This window comes from Populus euphratica, unplaced genomic scaffold, assembly GCF_000495115.2.
Source record: "Populus euphratica unplaced genomic scaffold, PopEup_1.0 scaffold94.1, whole genome shotgun sequence".
NCBI classification, from domain to species: Eukaryota; Viridiplantae; Streptophyta; class Magnoliopsida; order Malpighiales; family Salicaceae; genus Populus; species Populus euphratica.
This window is the reverse complement of record NW_011499977.1, coordinates 574,696-592,677: the sequence shown is the minus strand read 5'-3', so window position 1 is coordinate 592,677 and position 17,982 is coordinate 574,696. Positions and strand designations below refer to the sequence as shown.

Sequence of the window (17,982 nt, the reverse complement as noted above, 5' to 3'; positions counted from 1 at the left end):
GGTTTCCGCAGCAAACCGGATATGATACATTTTGCTGATAACCTACCAATTTCAAGTCTCATCAACTACTTTTCAAAATTGTCAAAACAGTTTCACAGGATACACCACAAGAATGTTCCTGTGGGAAATGGAAAATTCAAACTGTCTTCGCTTGATACAATCAAGTTGATTTCTTGGGAAGAATTTATGACATATTCGAGCTTGCTGTGACCAAGATTTCCAATCATAGCATATGGGGTAGGCAAGTGATTGCTAGAATAATCATCTTATTTTATTAAACTAAAGTACTGTTTCCCAATCAATATACTAATACATGCTTCGAAGAGACACGACTCTTTAAAGAACTATTACAACTTCAGAAGCCGGCCAGCCACTATTTTATTTTACAGGGCAGGAAAGAATAAATCATGACATATTGTTACTTTGATTCGTTGCCCGTGATTCCATCTCTTCTGCTTGTAGTTTTCTCACCAAAAGAACCCTCTCCAAACCACATGGCAAATGGAAATTGAACGCCATGGTAAGCTTTTTTGGATACAATGTCAAGTTCTGTTGATTTGGGTTAAGGATGATATTCATCCTTGCTAACAATTAACAAAAACTCCAAGGAGATGCGGAAGAAATCATATAGCAAACACTATGGACACATGTTGATTTCACTATTCATCGCTACTGTACAATTACTATTGTGCCCTCAAAAAAATAAGAAGGCAATGGGTAAGGGTATTTCGGTCTTTTAGGTTACCCATCAGGGACTCTACACGGCTATTTTATTACGCTTTGGACCCCTTTTTTAAGCTATTAGATGAGGGTATTTTAGATTTTTTAATGTTCAAAATATTTAACTTTAAAATTAAAAAAAATAAGACATGGGTTCAAAACCTTAAACTTAATGGAGATGGCCAGTCCAACCGGGACATTCATGAAGCAGCAACCATGTTAATTATCTTATGCTAGAAACCCTTAAGATGAACTGTATGGTCAAACCACCAACCATCTGACTTGTGATTGCCTTTTATGGTTTAACCAAAAACAAGAAAATCAAAGCATAGGAAAAGGTGAGATAAATTGACTCATGAGTCAAAAAGTAAACTTAAAAGGCTTAGTAGCCTATTACACCATGTTGGGCTATGGCCTACTTCATACCAAATAAACAAAGGAATATTATACAATATTGTGTGGGGGAATTATTATTTCTCCACACTAAAATTATTATCGATAATAGTAATTCATAGCACCTTTTTTTTTCCCAACTTTAACCTCTCTTTTTTTTCAAAATCACTTTCCTTTTTTTTCAACTTTCAATTTTTTTTTTTCATTTTTTTTCTAAAATTATTTTTGTTAATTTTACTTTTTAAATATTAAACTAATTAAAAAACTTTCTTTTTAATTTTTTTAAATATTGTGAATTTCTGCAGTATTTTCTCACATAGTTTTTTATTTTATTTTTTTATTTTACAAAATTGTATATGTTGATTTTTTAATATTTTATTTTTGTAATTTTTTTCTTTCAAACATGGTTGATTACTACAATGTTTCTCCGCATGATTTTTTTATGATTTTTCTGAAATTATCTTTTTTATTTTATTTTTTAATATTAAATTGGTTAAAAATTACAGTTACAGTTTGTAACGAAAGCATTGTGACTTTACTCGCAAGTTATTGTGGATTGTTATAGTGTTTTTTTCCACATGGTTTTTTCTATTTTGTTATGTTTTTTTCTAAAATTGTCTTTGTTAATTTTATTTTTTAAATATTAAGTCAGTTAAAAATTACAATAATAAGTAAATATAAGTTTTTCCTCACAAAACACTATGGATTGATACAGTTTTTCCTTTGTAATTTTTTTACAGTTTCTTGTGTTTTCATTTTTTGTAATTTTTTTTTCAGAATTATCTTTGTTGATTTTATTTTTTAAAAAATATTAAGTTGGTTATAATTTAAATTTTTAATAAAGCTTAATCATGTAGGAAAAGTACTGTAGTTTTCCTTACAAAATATTGTGGATTGTTATAGTGTCTTTCCACATGGTTTTTTTCTTATAATTTTTTTAAAATTATCTTTATCAATTTTATTTTTTTAATATTGAACTGTTTAAGAATTACAAATATAAGTTATTACAAATAAGGCTAAATCATTTGGGGAAGTATTGTAACTTTCATTACAAAACACTGTGAATTGCTATAGTGTTTCCAACATGATTTTTTTTTGTGTTTTTTTATTTTTTTCTAAAATTATCTTGGTCAATTTTTTAAAAAATTGAGCTAATTAAGAATTTAGTTTTGTAATTTTTTTTTTAAAACACTATGAATTATTGCAGTATTTTCCTATATGATTTTTTTATAATTTTTTCCAAAATTATCTTTATCTATTTTTTTAATATTGAGTTGATTAAGAATTATAATTACAATAAAGCTAAATCATATGAGGAAAGTGTTGTAATTTTTTTCACAAAATACTGTGGATTGCTACAATATTTTGCTAAATATTTTTTATTTTATTTTATTTTATTTTCTTGAAGAAAACACTGTAGTTTTCCTCATAAAATATTATCAATTGCTACAATGTTTTTTCTCATGGGTTTTTTTTTTCTTCCAGAGTTATCTTTGTTATTTTTTTTTAATATTAAGTTAGTTAAGAATTTAGCTTTGTAATTTTTTTTACTTTTTATTAACAGAAAAGGTTAAATAATATGGCAAAAGCACTATATCTTTTCTCACAAAATATTATGAATTACTACAAATTATTTTGTTTAGTCTCTAAGTTTTTGATTACCAATACAATTTTTTTTCCATCATAAAATATTTGTTTCATAATATATTTAGTTTCTATTACTTATCTAATACTGGTTCACAATTATAATACTATTTAGTATATTTGTTTTATAAGCCTGCAACAATACATGGGTATATCATCTCACGTGTATGTGATAAAGACACTTTCTCATACATATATTTTTTAAATTTGTAAATAGTATAGTAGTAATTGAATAAGAATTTATAATTATAAAATATGAAAATGAAGCATTTAAGATTATTTCATTTACACCTTTAAATTTATTTAATATACAATAAACATGATATAATCGAGTGACCGGAAACTTTAATTGAAAGACGCCAGCGATGTAATAAGAATAAATTGTATAGCAAGAAATCGAAGCACACATATCACCATCTCAATGAGTTCTTGATATATATATATAAACAACATATCATTCTTTAGTGATTTTGTGTTTGCAAGAGAAGGAAATGACCCTAAAGCCATTTCTGGCCATTAGTTAACCATGAAAACAGGAGAAATGAAAAGGAAGTTTCCTTCCTTGTAAAAAAATATTTTTTATAAATTATTTTTTTTAAATCATAACTATAAAAATTATTATAATATCAAAAATATATAAAATGACGCAATCTTGATTTTGCTAAGAGATGAGAAAAAATGAGAAAGACTTGTTGAATTATTTTATTTTATTTTATTATATTTTTAAATTATTTTAGTATATTGATATTAAAAATAAATTTTAAAAAAATAAAAAAAATATTATTTTAATATATTTTTAAATACAATTAAACTCTATTAATATCTATCCACGTTTTTCAAATATAACATCACTATTATTTTAATATATTTTTAAATACAAAATGATCTAGAGTTTGAATTTTGATGGTAAAGAGATGATATATTTCTTTAACCTTGAATCCTCGACCGACTTTTACCGCTATTGATATTTAAATAAAAAAAACATGAAAAAGGCAATACTAATCTAAAAGAATAACATAAAATAATAAAAAAAAAACTTCAAAATTAATAAGGAAAAAACAACAAAAATATCCTAAATTTACACTCTCTATTTATTGAATAAGTAGGATGAAAAATATAAAGGAAAACAGGACTTGTTAAGCTAATAACTAGTCAAAGCATTATTTTTTTATGTAATATATAAAAATAATTTTTTTATTTTTAAAAGTTATTTTTAATATACGAAATAATGAAAAAATAGAAAAAATTATGTTTTTTTCAAAAATATTTTTAATACATAAAAATAAATAAACCTACTATAAGAAAAACAGATTAGAAGATATCCCACAGAACAATTCTACTTTTAATATTTTGAGAGATTAACAATGCACATCTATACATTGAAAACTAAAATATATAGAGAAAGTGGAGCTGGTGGGAAATTGCTCCGTCATGCACACAGCAAGAGTATATAATACTCGCACCACATGAGACACAAACAGGTGAACAGCATTTTGGCTGTGTCTTGTAGTGGAGATGATGTGTATACTACATACGTGTAAGAAACAGAGTGTTTTTTAATGAAAAAGAAATGCAGTGGATTCAGTAATTTACGGAGCATGCACGCTGTCGTCATCCAATTGGCTCTTGATTACATTCACGGGGTATGAGAGGTTGTTTATTAAAATATCGAAAATTTATTAAAATAATATTTTTTAAGACTATTATTGATATTAGAAAAATATATTAAAAATAAATAAAAAGATCGAATTTTAAAATATATTTTTTAAAAATATAAAAACAATAATTAAATTAGCCACTTTTTACTACTTGGTGGGCATTTTAGGAAGCCGCTGAAGGAGTTGCAACCGTCGCCTCATTTCCAAGCTTTCGTATAACACGGACAAGAGTGGGTGTCTTAGCTTCACGCGCATTCCTACCCATAAGATAAGCTTATAAAGGTGGGTGTGTCGGATAGTTTAAAGTATTTTTTATTTAGAATTATATTAAAATAAAAATTTATTTTTAAAAAATTTATTTTTTATATTAGTATATTAAAATAATTTTAAATATAAAAATTAATTTTAAATAAAAAATTAATTTAAATTTTAAAAAAATACAATTTACATCACATTCTTAGACATCTTTTATCCCTAGCTTTAGCGACGACTCACTTTCTCCTTTTCCTTCCTCGTCACACTCAATATTTAAAATTGCACTAAAATCTTGGACACACGACATAGACAAGATTAGATTGCATGTAATGCTGGAATATATCATGCTATAGTTTTTAAATTCCATCCTAGGTGAACATGATATATATTAGAGGTTAGGTGGATTAATTTATATTTACTTGAATTAATTTAATTTTTTATTTTATAAAAAAATAATAAAATTTTCATTGGATTTTTATTTAAAAAAAAAGTCATCAGTTCTTGACCAATTTTTAAATAGGTTTTCCTTGAATATATATCTTAAAGCCACTTAAAAATATCAAAAAGTATATATATATATATATATATAAAGTTCATTTAATGGTCAAACAAATATGAGTAAACGTGAACATATTTGTTTCTGGGAAAATTCTCGCACCCTATCAATTTCAATTCAGCATCAACAACAGCATGATTTTTTCTTTCATAAATACTAAAATGAATAAAAAATCAAGATTTCGATTATAGTCTCTTTCAATTTTAATGCTGATGCCTTTACCCCCTTTCTCACCCTCTCCCCTCGCCATCACGTTTTCCTTCCATCTATTTTGGAATCATGACAAATCGATTTTAGCATGGTTATTGGAGTTCACGCCTTCGTCCTAACTCGCACTCCAAATTCAAGCATTATATAACTTCAAATTCGTTTTGTTTTTTAATTTATAGTTCTTGTTTAATATTTGATAGTTGATATTAATAAATTACACTATACATTAAAATAAATAATGGGAAAGTCATTTTATTAATACTATGTACATAAATACTATAAATCATATTATAAATATAAAGTGTTTACATTAAGATCATACTATAAATATTTATAGGATCGTAAAAAGCATTATCTTTTTTATTTTTTATTTTAAAAGATATTGGTGTGTGTTGGGTCTAGGCATCAATATCTGAACCAAGATTATTAGGCTTGATATAATGATTAGTCCTAAAAAACTTGAATTTGGATTGCCTATAAGACCTAGTTATCTTGAATTTGACATGATTGTAAAATTTAAAATATTTTTTTATATTTATCTTAAGTTTGACATGATTGTAAGATTTAAAATATTTAAAATATTTTTTATATTATTAGTATTTTCATATTTAAAAAATTATTATTAGCATATATCAATAACCTAGTTATTAATTATAACTCGTTGATAAGATGGTGTTGATAAAAGTACATGGAAGATATAGTGGTTAATAGTATACATAAAATAATTCATATTTATTTTTAACTTCATCATGTTCTTCAATTGTTAAATGATTGGTTGATGGGAAAAAAACTCTTTGTTTCTATTATAATTGTTTTGTGAACAAGTTTTTTTTTCACTGATATTTTATTTTTTATACTTTTTAGATAAAATTGAGATGTTAGCAAATTTTAGGAATTAAATTGAAATTTAAAATATTTTATTTACTTTTACAGACAAGTTTGATGGAAATATACGGTGGAAGGAAATTGAGACCATAATAAAAGTTAAAAGAAGTTTACCGATACAAAATGTTCATAGTGAAATAGAAACACTTCATCCATGAACTTAGGATGAAAAATAAAATTTATCTGTTTTTACATGTAGATAGAGAGAGAGATTAAGCTTTTATGTTGTTTAAAACACTAAATACTAAAGAATGATTTGTTTTTTAATAAGATGGATCAAATATATTAATTAAAATTAACTTGAATCAATTTAACTTTTTATTTTATAAAAAATAAAAATGATTTTTATTTGGATTATTAAGAGAAAATTTTAAAAGAAATCATTGGTACTTGACCAGTTTTTTAATCATTTTTACTGAAATTTTATGCATCTCAAAATCACTAAAAAATAAAAAAATTGAAATTAAAAGAATAAAAATAAAAAATATTATAAAGCTAATTTAATGTTCAAACAAATATGAATAAACTTGAACATGTACATCTTTATTTCTCGGAAAATTCTCACACCCTATCAACATTTCAATTCAACAACAACATCATTTTCTCTCTTGGAAACACTACAATGAATAAAAATCAAGATTTCAATTTTAGTCTCTTTCAATTTTAGTGCTGAAGCCTTTACCCTCCTTCCCACTCTCTCCCCTCACCATCATGTTTTCCTTCCCTCTTTTCTGGAATGACAAATCAATTTTAGTATGATTAATGGAGTTCACGCCTTTGTAGAAACTCACACTTCAAATCCAAACAATATATAACTTCAATTCTTTATTTATTTATTTATTTATTTATTTATAGTTCTTATTTAAGATTTGATTGTTTATATTAATAAATAATTAGTTATAAAATATCTTATATTACTTCTACAGACAAATTTTGATGAAAATAGATGATGAAAGGAAATTGAGACTACAATAAAAATTAAAGGAGTTTATTGATACAAAATGCTCTATCCGTGAACTTAGGATGGAAATTAAAATTTGTTTGTTTTTACATGTAGATAGAGAAAAATTAAACATCTATGTTGTTTAAAACACTAGCATATTTAATCTTAATTTTGAATAATAAATATTATTTTTATAGAGAGACTATAAGATAAATATAAAATCTATTTTATTTTGATCGAAGAATAATATAAATTATATTTTACAACTTAATATAATAACTTGAATTTATGGATTAAAATAGTTATTTAATATAATATCAAAATTTTGATAATTAAAAGATCACAAGCTCGAATTTCACTATCACATTTTAATTAATAAAATTAAATATAAAGTAATGTAGATTTTATAAATTTCAAATTAAAAAGAACTTTTATTTAAAAAATATTAAAAAATAATATAAATTATATTTCAAAACCTTACATAACATCTTAAGTTTTATAATTAATATTCTAATTAACCAATTAAATAAGAATTCTAAACACAAATCATTTTTATCTAAAAATCTTTTCTTGTCTCTCAACATGTATATATATAACATTGGAGACTTAATGATCATTGGTATACACTACGTTGCAAGTTGGATTAATTTATTTTTAACATAAAAAAATTAAGATTTTACTAATGTTTTTTTAATAAAAAAAATTATGAATTGTGTGGAGATTAATTTATATGACTCGGTTGATTTGACAGGTCTAAAACTAACTTAAATAATAGTAAAATATAATTTGATTTAAAATAAATATTTAAGAAGAGATTTTTTATATAAATATTAAAACAAATAATATATTTAATTAATTAATATTAACCCATGTTGTTGAATCATAATACTATAATAATTTTATTAAAATATATTAAAATAAATTATAAAATTTCATTTTGACTCAATATTAAAAAATAGTAAAGAGTAGAGCAAAACCTGCCTTCCTCTTCTATAATTTTTTATTAATGTTGAAAAAAAAAAACAGTCGTCGTAGTTGGTGGCCTTCTATAAAGTTAGATGCACCAAACGTATTCCACCATATGAAATCCAAGAGCACAAATTAGTGGAACAGTGTCGCATCAAGTGTTTTCTTTTATCGAGATGAGCGATGAATTGAACTTAAATTCTTAAAGCTCTGTTTGGCATAGAGGCTAACAGTAGGGGAGATGATGTGAGCTTTTATGTGATCTAGAAGTTTTTAGAATGAATTGAACTTAAATTCTACGTATTTTTTTTAACTTTTATTTATTTATTAATAAAGACTCATCATAATTTGGAAAGCAAGTTCAAAGAAAACAAAAGGAAAAAAATGCTTTAATAATATTTATGCTACTAATTATGAAAGTAAAAAAAAATTAATTTGAGAAAATTGTATAAGAACTTCATAATAAAATAAATAAATATTTTATTTTTATTGAATATCTATAAGGGATTTTTTTAAAACATGATATTGTATATTAGTTTTATATATAATCATTCATCAAATAATTACTAGCATTGCCATTAAAAACATGAAACATTATCATTAGAAATCTCTAATTTAATTCGAAAATATTAGATTATTTAATTATTTTAAAATATCAATATAATCTTTTAACTTGAATTTTTTTTATTTTAAAATAATAACAATATATATATATATAAAAAGAGACAATCATAATCACAATAACACATGAGCATAATAACTCATGCTCATGCAATTAGCCTTACAAAAGAAAAAGCCAAGTGTGTTTGAATCTGGTAACTTAGGTTTGCATACCTGTTTATATATATATATAAAACATATTTTTCACTTGAGTTTTTTTTTTTAAAATAAACATTTTATTTGGACAAACAAAACGTACCATTCACCATATCAAATTATAATCATCTTTGATTGGTAAAAAATCAGGATCCTAATAATCTAGACCCAAGAACACGGATATCAACATATATTTTTCCTAGTTTTCTATTTTATAAAAAATAAAAGTGATTTGTTTATTCTTAAAAGAAAATTAAAAAAGTCGTCAGTTCTTGACCAATTTTTTATTAGGTTTTCCTGTAAGTTTATATACCTCAAAACCATTAAAAATATTAAAAAAATGAAAGAATTGAAATTAGAAAAATAAAAAAATAATATAAAATATATTTATTGGTCAAACAAATATGACTAAACTTAAAGGTGTCTCGAAAAATTCTCACACCATATCAATTTCAATTCAGCAACAATAACATCATTTTTTTCTTTCATAAATACTACAATGAATAAAAATCAAGATTTCAATTTTAGTCTCTTTCAATTTTAATGTTGAAGCCTTCGCCCCTTCTCACTCTTTCAATAAAGATAACCATAAAATAATTTTTTTAAAACAATATAGAATTATAATATCAAAAAATATAATGAGAAAAAAAAATTCCTAACCATATTAGCATTTAAAACTCGTGATCTATGTCATTAAATTGAAAGTATTACAAATAAAAAAACTGTGAAACCCAATCCCAAATAAATCAAATATCTGGGGAAAAAATTAACCACGTAAAAATATTTAATTAAAAAATAAGGATGAAAACTAAAATAAAAAATAAATTTGAGGGCATTTAAAAATTATATTGTAGGGTTAAATCGAAAGAAAAAAAATTAAAAAAATCAAAAGAATGAAGGCTAAATTAAAAAAAAAAACATAAACTTTGATTTAAGGATGAAATTGAACACAATGAAACTTTAACAAAAAATCAAAGGGTAAAAATAAAAAATAAAAAAAATAAAGATCAAATTGGTGAAAACAATATATAACTAATTATAATTTAAGAATTGAATTGAAAACATAAAAAACTTTTCTAAAAGGCTCAAGGGTGAAAATAAATGATAAAAAAATATAAGGAATTAAATTGAAAAAAACATAAAAAACTTTTCTAAAAGGCTCAAGGGCGAAAATAAGTGATAAAAAATATAAGGAATTAAATTGAAAAATAAAAAAAGAACAAACATACATTTTAATTGAAAGAGAGAGAAAAATAAGAAGAAAGAAGAAACGGTCACCGGAGATAAACTATTGGGCCACCATCGACATGCTTTATATCAGGAAAAAGAGCATGTAATGACACTTTTAGTAACATGATGGAAGGGCCATTTTTGAATAAATGATGGTGTCACACACATCGTCGAAAGAGCGCGAACACGTCGACATATGGAAAACATGCGCGCTTTTTAAAATTTAATATTAAAGATAAATGTTAAATTACTAAAAAGCCCCTCGTAACCCTAGAAATAACAAATAAGCTAACGTGAAAGTACCAAAACACCCTTGAATATACAAAAGCTATTTTGTTTTATCTAAAGATAAATAAGTATTTGACTTATTTTAAAGTTTGTTCAAGGTAAAAAAACTCTTGGTCAACAGGTTTAAATTTCCTTAACCTTGGGGATATAAGAATATTTTTACTGTATAAAATAACTTGCAAAGATAATAATACTCATTTTCAATCTTTTAATGACCAATAAGTCAGGGTAAAAAAACTTAAATACCTCGTGTCCCAACATTCTAACTTTTCAAATGAGTACAATAATAAATTCACTGTAGCAATCCATAGTAAATTTAGTCTATTGCTATAGTGAATTCATAAGGTATTTTAGAGTTTTGATTAATGATATTCATAAAAGAAAATTCATATTTATTTTTAACTTAATCTTGTTTTTTAATTCTAAATGATTGGTTGATGGAAAAAATTCTTTTTTTCTAATAATTGTTTCATGAATAAGTTTTATACACACACATATATATATATTCCATTTTTCTTATTTTCTTATTCTTTTTAGATAAAATTAAGATATTAAAAAAATTAGAAATTAAATTGAAATTTAAAATATTTTATGTTACTCTTACCAATAAATTTTGATGAAAATAGATGGTGGGAGAAAATTGAGACTACAATGAAAATTAAAGGAGTTTATTGATATAAAGGCTTTATCAATGTTTTTTCTAGTAATTTTTTTTTGAATTATAAGATTACCTTGACAAATTTAAAAATAACTTAAGAATCATAAAAACATTATTTAATTAAAAATAAATATTAAAAATAAGATTTTTTTAATAAAAAATAAGACTTCTTCAACAAGTCTCTCTCCTTCCTCAAGATCCAAGGATTTAAACGCAAGAAAAATAAAGTTTTAAAACCAAGTGTCAAAATTAAAAACATAGGAATAAAATTAGGAATCCTCAAAACCTCAGGACCTAAAATGTACTTTTCCTGAATAGAGAAAATACCAGACCAGTCCACACTGAAACAGCGTGGGAAGCCACAGTAGCGGCGAGTGGCGAAACCCGTAATTGTAATTGTAATCGGTGGTGATAATGGCAATGAAGTCAATACAGCAAAAACCAAAGGGCAAATGGGAAAGAAGAAGGAATGTAAAAAAAATAAATAAAAAAAATCCCTATCAATTCAGCAGAGATATCTCATCTCATCAATATCTAAAAGGCTGTTATCCTCTGACCACCACCCAAAATCAAAGTCAAAAATCCCAACACCAACGCTATAACTCACTTTCTCTCTCTATCCCTCTCTCTCTCTCTCTTGCATATAATTTAACATAACATAACCTCACTTATAAAGCACTCCTCTCTCTCTCTCTCTCTCTCTCTCTCTCTCTCCTTGTTCTTGTTCTTCTTTTTTTTTTATCCTTTGCCAAAACAAACAAAAATGTCCAATCTGCATCTCCATTCCTGTACACTCTCACAGTTTCAAGATCCAACTTGTGTATAGATAGAGGCTGAGAGAAAGAGAGGTCAGGCTTGTTTTTGTTGGAGGAAGTGCTTGATAAGTTTAAGATCTGAGAAAGAAATGGGAAGCAAATGGAGAAAGGCAAAATTAGCTCTTGGCCTGAACATGTGTCTTTATGTCCCTCCGACTGATGCTGAACAACGTGATTCTTCCTCCCCACCTTCTCCTGCTAGACTATTCTCCCGCTCCTCTCACGGGCCTACTACTCCTACCCCATCTTCTTCCGGCCTCCGCTTGTCCACATCCCCCGAGAGCAACAATAAGGTAATAATGATATGTTGTTTCTGCTACTATTTTTCCTCTTTTTAAATAAATAATATTATTATCATGAAGGGTTAATGGGGTTTGTTTGTTTGTTTTTGCTTGCCTTGCCCTGCAAATCTTTAAGAATATTGGATTTATTGTTTTGGTTAGTGTTAAAGGCATGTAGTATGATTTGAGATAATTTTATTGGTGCTGCTGTTAATGTTAAGCGTCCGGTCTATTCGCAACCTAGCTTTTGTTTTTATCAGACACTAGTCTAATCTAGTTTCAGGGTGGCTTGTCAAGGTGTGGGGTATATATACAAATGGTGGGTGCATGTGGGTAGTAGTGATATGTACAATACACTGAATACTTGTGAAGAAGGGGGCATGTTGTTATTGTCATGTTGTTTTCAACTCTTTCTATGAGCTTCAGGCCCCTTTTGTGGGGTGATTGAGTTTTAAAGTGGAGAAGTTCCTTTAAAGGACCATTTTTCGCTTTGGCTTATTAGAAAAGTATTACTGTTCTAGCGTCCCATTACCAATACCACCACTCTTGTTTGTTTTGCTACTGTTTCTCCTTTCCCTTGATGGGAAAAAAGTGCTTTGTCTGGTCAGCACTGCTTTACCTTGATCGCACACGATATCATGTTTTCTCTCTATCTCTCTGCTTTTGATGGCGAGTTAGAGAGGATAAAAAAAATTAAAGAAGCCTGTGGACCGTTGATTAGGAGCTATCCAGCAGCAATCTTCAGAGAAGTAAAAGTATCGGGGAATCAAAGAACTGACAAATAAAAATAAAAAAGGAATGAAATTCGGAGCAAACCCATTTTACTTCTATCCTTTTGATGAGTTCTGCACTAACATTATTTTTTTAAAATTTGCGTTTTTGGGTTGTTTTCTTGAAAGCTCCTCCATCATTAGTTTGCTCAAGAGTGGCTTGATTATTATTTTTTTATCATTAGTTTGCTCAAGAGTGGCTTGATTTTTTTTTTTTTTTATACTTTTGAAAAGTCATCTACTATTGATTATTCATAATTTGGCATTATGCCATTTGCAAGGCTTTGACTGCCTAACATTGACTTCTTTTTCGGTTGGTTAGCTGATTCACCGGGACACAACCCTGCAGCTTTGTAAATAATAATAATAATAATAATAATAATAATAATGTCATTCTGGCTTAAGCATCCCTCAGTGGCTCAGGAATTCTGATGTCAAACCTAAGTATAACAGGAACATGCATTGGAATGCTCTTTAGTCTAGAAATACGTGTCAAAATCATGTAGACATCTACCACTTGATTATTAGTAAATGTGCCATTCAGTGGTTAGCAAAATTTCTCGCCTTCTCTTGAATATGATATCTATAGCTGTGATTGTTTAAACTTTTATTTGTCTGCAATCTATATGTTTGTCTATGGGATCTTTTCTCCTCATAAGACCGTCCTTCTGTACTGCAGAGGACCTGTGCAATATGCCTGACTGCCATGAAAACGGGGCAGGGCCAAGCCATTTTTATGGCAGAATGCTCCCACTCCTTCCACTTCCATTGCATTGCCTCTAATGTGAAGCATGGGAACAAGATTTGTCCAGTTTGCCGAGCAAAGTGGAAAGAAATCCCCTTTCAAAGATCTGTTTCTGATGTTACTCATGGAAAGCCAAGAATGAGCGCGCTAGGTTGGCCCCAAGATGATGCTTGGATGACTGTTCTAAGACGGCTTCCTCCAGCTCGAACGGATGCAAACAGGCATATTTCATCACATTATCAAGCCATTGAACCAGCTATCTTTGATGATGATGAAGACTTGGATCCTCAACACGAGACTGCTGAGGGAAACACATCCACTAAAGATGCTGGTGATGTTAATTCTGTGAGAACTGTAGAGGTTTTCACATATACAGAAGTTTCAGCAGTTCCAAAATCAGTCTCTTATGATAATTTCACCATACTAATCCATCTCAAGGCCCCTCTTACAAGTGGAAGACAGAATAGGAACTGGAATCATGCTGAATCACCACAATCATCTCAAGATTCTCGCGCTCCGGTTGATCTCGTTACCGTGCTTGATGTTAGTGGCAGCATGTCTGGTACAAAGCTTGCTTTGCTAAAACGAGCTATGGGGTTTGTGATCCAGAATCTGGGTCCATCTGACCGACTGTCTGTTATTGCCTTCTCATCCACAGCCCGACGCCACTTTCCTCTTCGTCGCATGACAGAGACCGGAAAGCTCGAGGCCTTACAGGCTATTAATTCTCTGGTTTCTAGTGGTGGGACAAACATTGCTGAAGGTTTAAGGAAAGGTTTCAAGGTGATGGTTGATCGCAAATGGAAGAATCCAGTTTGTAGCATCATACTATTATCTGATGGGCAGGATACATATACTATCTCTGGTACTAGCGCGACCCGTCCTCAAGCAGATTACAAATCTCTTCTCCCAACATCAATTCACCAGAATGGTAGTGCGGGGCTCTGTATTCCTGTGCATGCATTTGGGTTTGGTTCAGACCATGATGCTGCATCAATGCATTCAATTTCTGAGATTTCAGGTGGCACATTTTCATTCATAGAAGCCGAAGGTGTGATTCAGGATGCATTTGCACAGTGCATAGGAGGGCTATTGAGTGTAGTGGTGCAAGAGCTACAGGTCAAAGTTGAGTGTCTTCATCCAAGATTGGAAATTGGTTCAATTCAAGCAGGTAGTTACAAAAGCAGCATCATGACCAATGCAATTATGGGCTTTGTTGATGTTGGAGACTTGTATGCTGAAGAAGAAAGGGATTTCTTGGTAACAGTCAATATTCCAGTTGATGGTACCAGTGATGAGATGTCATTGCTAAAGGTCAGTTGTACTTACAGAGATCCTATGACAAAAGGTATGATGACTCTTGAGGAAGCTAGCCAAGTAAAGATCCAAAGGCCTGAAATAACTGGAACACGAGTGGTGTCGATGGAAGTAGATAAGCAACGAAACAGACTCCGTGCAGCAGAGGCAATGGCTGAGGCTAGAGCTGCAGCTGAAAATGGTGATCTAGCTCGTGCGGTCTCTGTCCTGGAGAGCTGTGGCAAAGCATTGTCAGAAACTGCATCTACTCGGGCAGGTGACAGACTGTGTATTGCACTGTGCGAGGAGTTGAAGGAGATGCAAGAACGGATGGCAAGCCGGCAGGTATATGAAACATCTGGAAGGGCTTACATTCTATCAGGTTTGAGCTCACACTCATGGCAAAGAGCAACTGCGCGAGGTGATTCCACTGATAGTACAAACCTCATGCAAGCTTACCAGACGCCATCAATGGCAGACATGGTAACCCAGTCTCAGACCATGGTATTTGGTACCCCATCTTCTCAACGGAAACTTAGGCAAACTATGTCATTTCCAGCTGCCAGACCACGGCCAAGGTAGTTTTTGGTGGTGTCCAGAAATTCTCCTCACGTATAATTCCATATCCATGAACCTTTTTTGTTCATTTAAAATTTTGTTTTTCCTCTTCATGTCAGTTTGTATCAAGGTTAGATTGGAAAGGAAAGGGGGTGGGGGGTTTGGTATTTTGACAATTGTGGGTGTATTTTCCTGTCTTGCTATGTAAATGAATAAGAAAAAATGGGGGGTGTTTCTCTGAGAGATAAAACAGTGAAAAGAAAGGTGGTGGGGGTCAGGTTCTTACTCATGCGCATCATGGATGATGATGTACATAAGGAGATTTGATGTTTTATTTAGTATAGCCCGCCCTGTAAACTGTGGGGATACTCGGGGGGTGAATTCTTCTCTTAAATATATGATATGATTTATATATATTGCCCTCGATTCTTTTCATGACTTTGCTACCATTATCGGATTAACAAAATAGAAATTAAATTAAATCTTAGACATGCTTGGACACAGATTGGATTGCCCTTTGAGATTTCCGTCCTCATCTGATCGAAATATATATATATTTTTTTTAATGTGTGGTCAAGTGTCCAAAATTCTCGTCAGATTGTGCAGGCGTCACAACTTTTGATTGTTGACTAGCATTCAATAATTTTTTTTTTTTTTTAACATTTCATTCAAGGAGCTTAGCATGGTAATGGACTCGGTCCAGTTATTCACCGCCTGGGTTAGAACATAACATTTTATAATCTTCTGCGAGAACAGCAGGAGGTGGACTCAAGAAATTATTTCGTGCCGTGATTTTTAACATAGTTGACCATGTAATTATTATTATTATTAAAAGGAATACAAATGATATATGCTTACTCCTATTGGAGGCCTTTGTGTATACAAGGTTTAGGGTAAATTTAATATTTTGCACAGTAAATTAATTATGTGATGGTCAGATGATGGATATCACTTGGGGGGATGCCATGTTTAAGTTCAACCCCACCACTCGAACTTAGATTGGAAATTGGGGGATGCCATGGTGGATATCATTTGGGACAAGCCCTTTGGGTCATTTGTTTTTTGGTTTATATATATAATTTTATTATTTAATATATAGTTTTTATTTTTATGTTTTGGTTTTTTGGTATGATTTCTCTCTTTCTAATTTCATCCTTTAATATGAAGATTTTGTATTTTTTAAAATTTTTTAATTTAATTTTATCCTTTAACAATAAATCTAAGTAAAAAGAAATATAATTTATTCTAAAATTATATTTTAGATTACAAGTTTGTTGTGTTTTAATGGCAATTTTATGAGAAAATTAGAGGTGATTGTAGCATCGAACAATTAAAAAAAAAATTCATATTATTTGGGTTAGACTCAAAATATCCAGCATAGTTATACTGTTTAGGCATGACTTAAATGACATGTCATCTCTAGGTTGTTTGGTCCATTACAACCTCTCATCTTTAGACCCAAATGACTTGTTACCTTTTGACCTTTTAGGCCAAACAATTTTTTAGGCTTTGACCTAGTACCTTTACTAGGTATACACCACCGACTAACACACACCAAATTTTCTATGCAAAGTACATCTATCTACTTTCTCTTCAATGGTTATTTCCTACCCATATGTCACCTCAAAGAGTATTTATCAAATACTCACCTCTTAACTAATAGTATTGTCAAGCACCACAACCAATGTTAAGCACCAATATTTTTATTAATGGTATGATAAGACATAACAATTAACAACTCAACTTTTCAAGTGCTCTTCATCATTATCCAATAGGTAAGATAATGCGATCAAAATATATAAATATTTTAGATCACTATGTAATTTAACATGAACAACAACACAACACAAAATCAAGTTTTCACAATAATAACCCAAACATAAAGCAAAGAATACCATACAAGGCTATTAAGCCATATTGTTACTCCTATATTCTTTCTCTTACACACTTACTATATTACTCATCTCCTCAATTATTTATTTTCATGCTCAATATACTTATCTTCTCTTATATTTATTAATCTGAGCATCAGAGGATCTCTTATTCTAATAAGGTACTTGTTTTTAGAAGAGCATGTGGAAGTTACCCATCAACTTATATGACTAATGGTTAAGCGTTGTCACCCACCATACAAAATTGCAACTGTGAAAAGCCATATGCAATCTTGAAGCTTTTATAACTTCATTGATGGCGCTCTCTATGATAAATTATACAAAAGTTACTTTATTATCATTCACACCTATAATAAAAAAAATTCTCTTCATAGCTAATGAGTTAGAAACTCTAGGATATGAT

General features: G+C 29.0%; 1 protein-coding gene across 1 annotated transcript; it reads left to right on the top strand.

The window, feature by feature from the left end:
• Positions 1 to 11,893: 11,893 nt before the first annotated feature.
• LOC105139607 (uncharacterized) lies at positions 11,894 to 16,122 on the top strand. Its single transcript, XM_011046107.1, has 2 exons — positions 11,894 to 12,330; positions 13,768 to 16,122. The coding sequence occupies exons 1-2, from the start codon at positions 12,127 to 12,129 to the stop codon at positions 15,709 to 15,711; spliced, it is 2,148 nt and encodes a 715-aa protein (XP_011044409.1). The 5' UTR covers positions 11,894 to 12,126; the 3' UTR covers positions 15,712 to 16,122.
• Positions 16,123 to 17,982: the final 1,860 nt, after the last annotated feature.

Bases quoted from the DNA above. Each gene is read 5' to 3' on its own strand.
- LOC105139607 (XM_011046107.1), top strand. From the start codon at position 12,127: ATGGGAAGCAAATGGAGAAAGGCAAAATTAGCTCTTGGCCTGAACATG. The intron at 12,331-13,767 runs GTAATAATGATA...TCTGTACTGCAG, and splicing joins CCCCCGAGAGCAACAATAAG to AGGACCTGTGCAATATGCCT.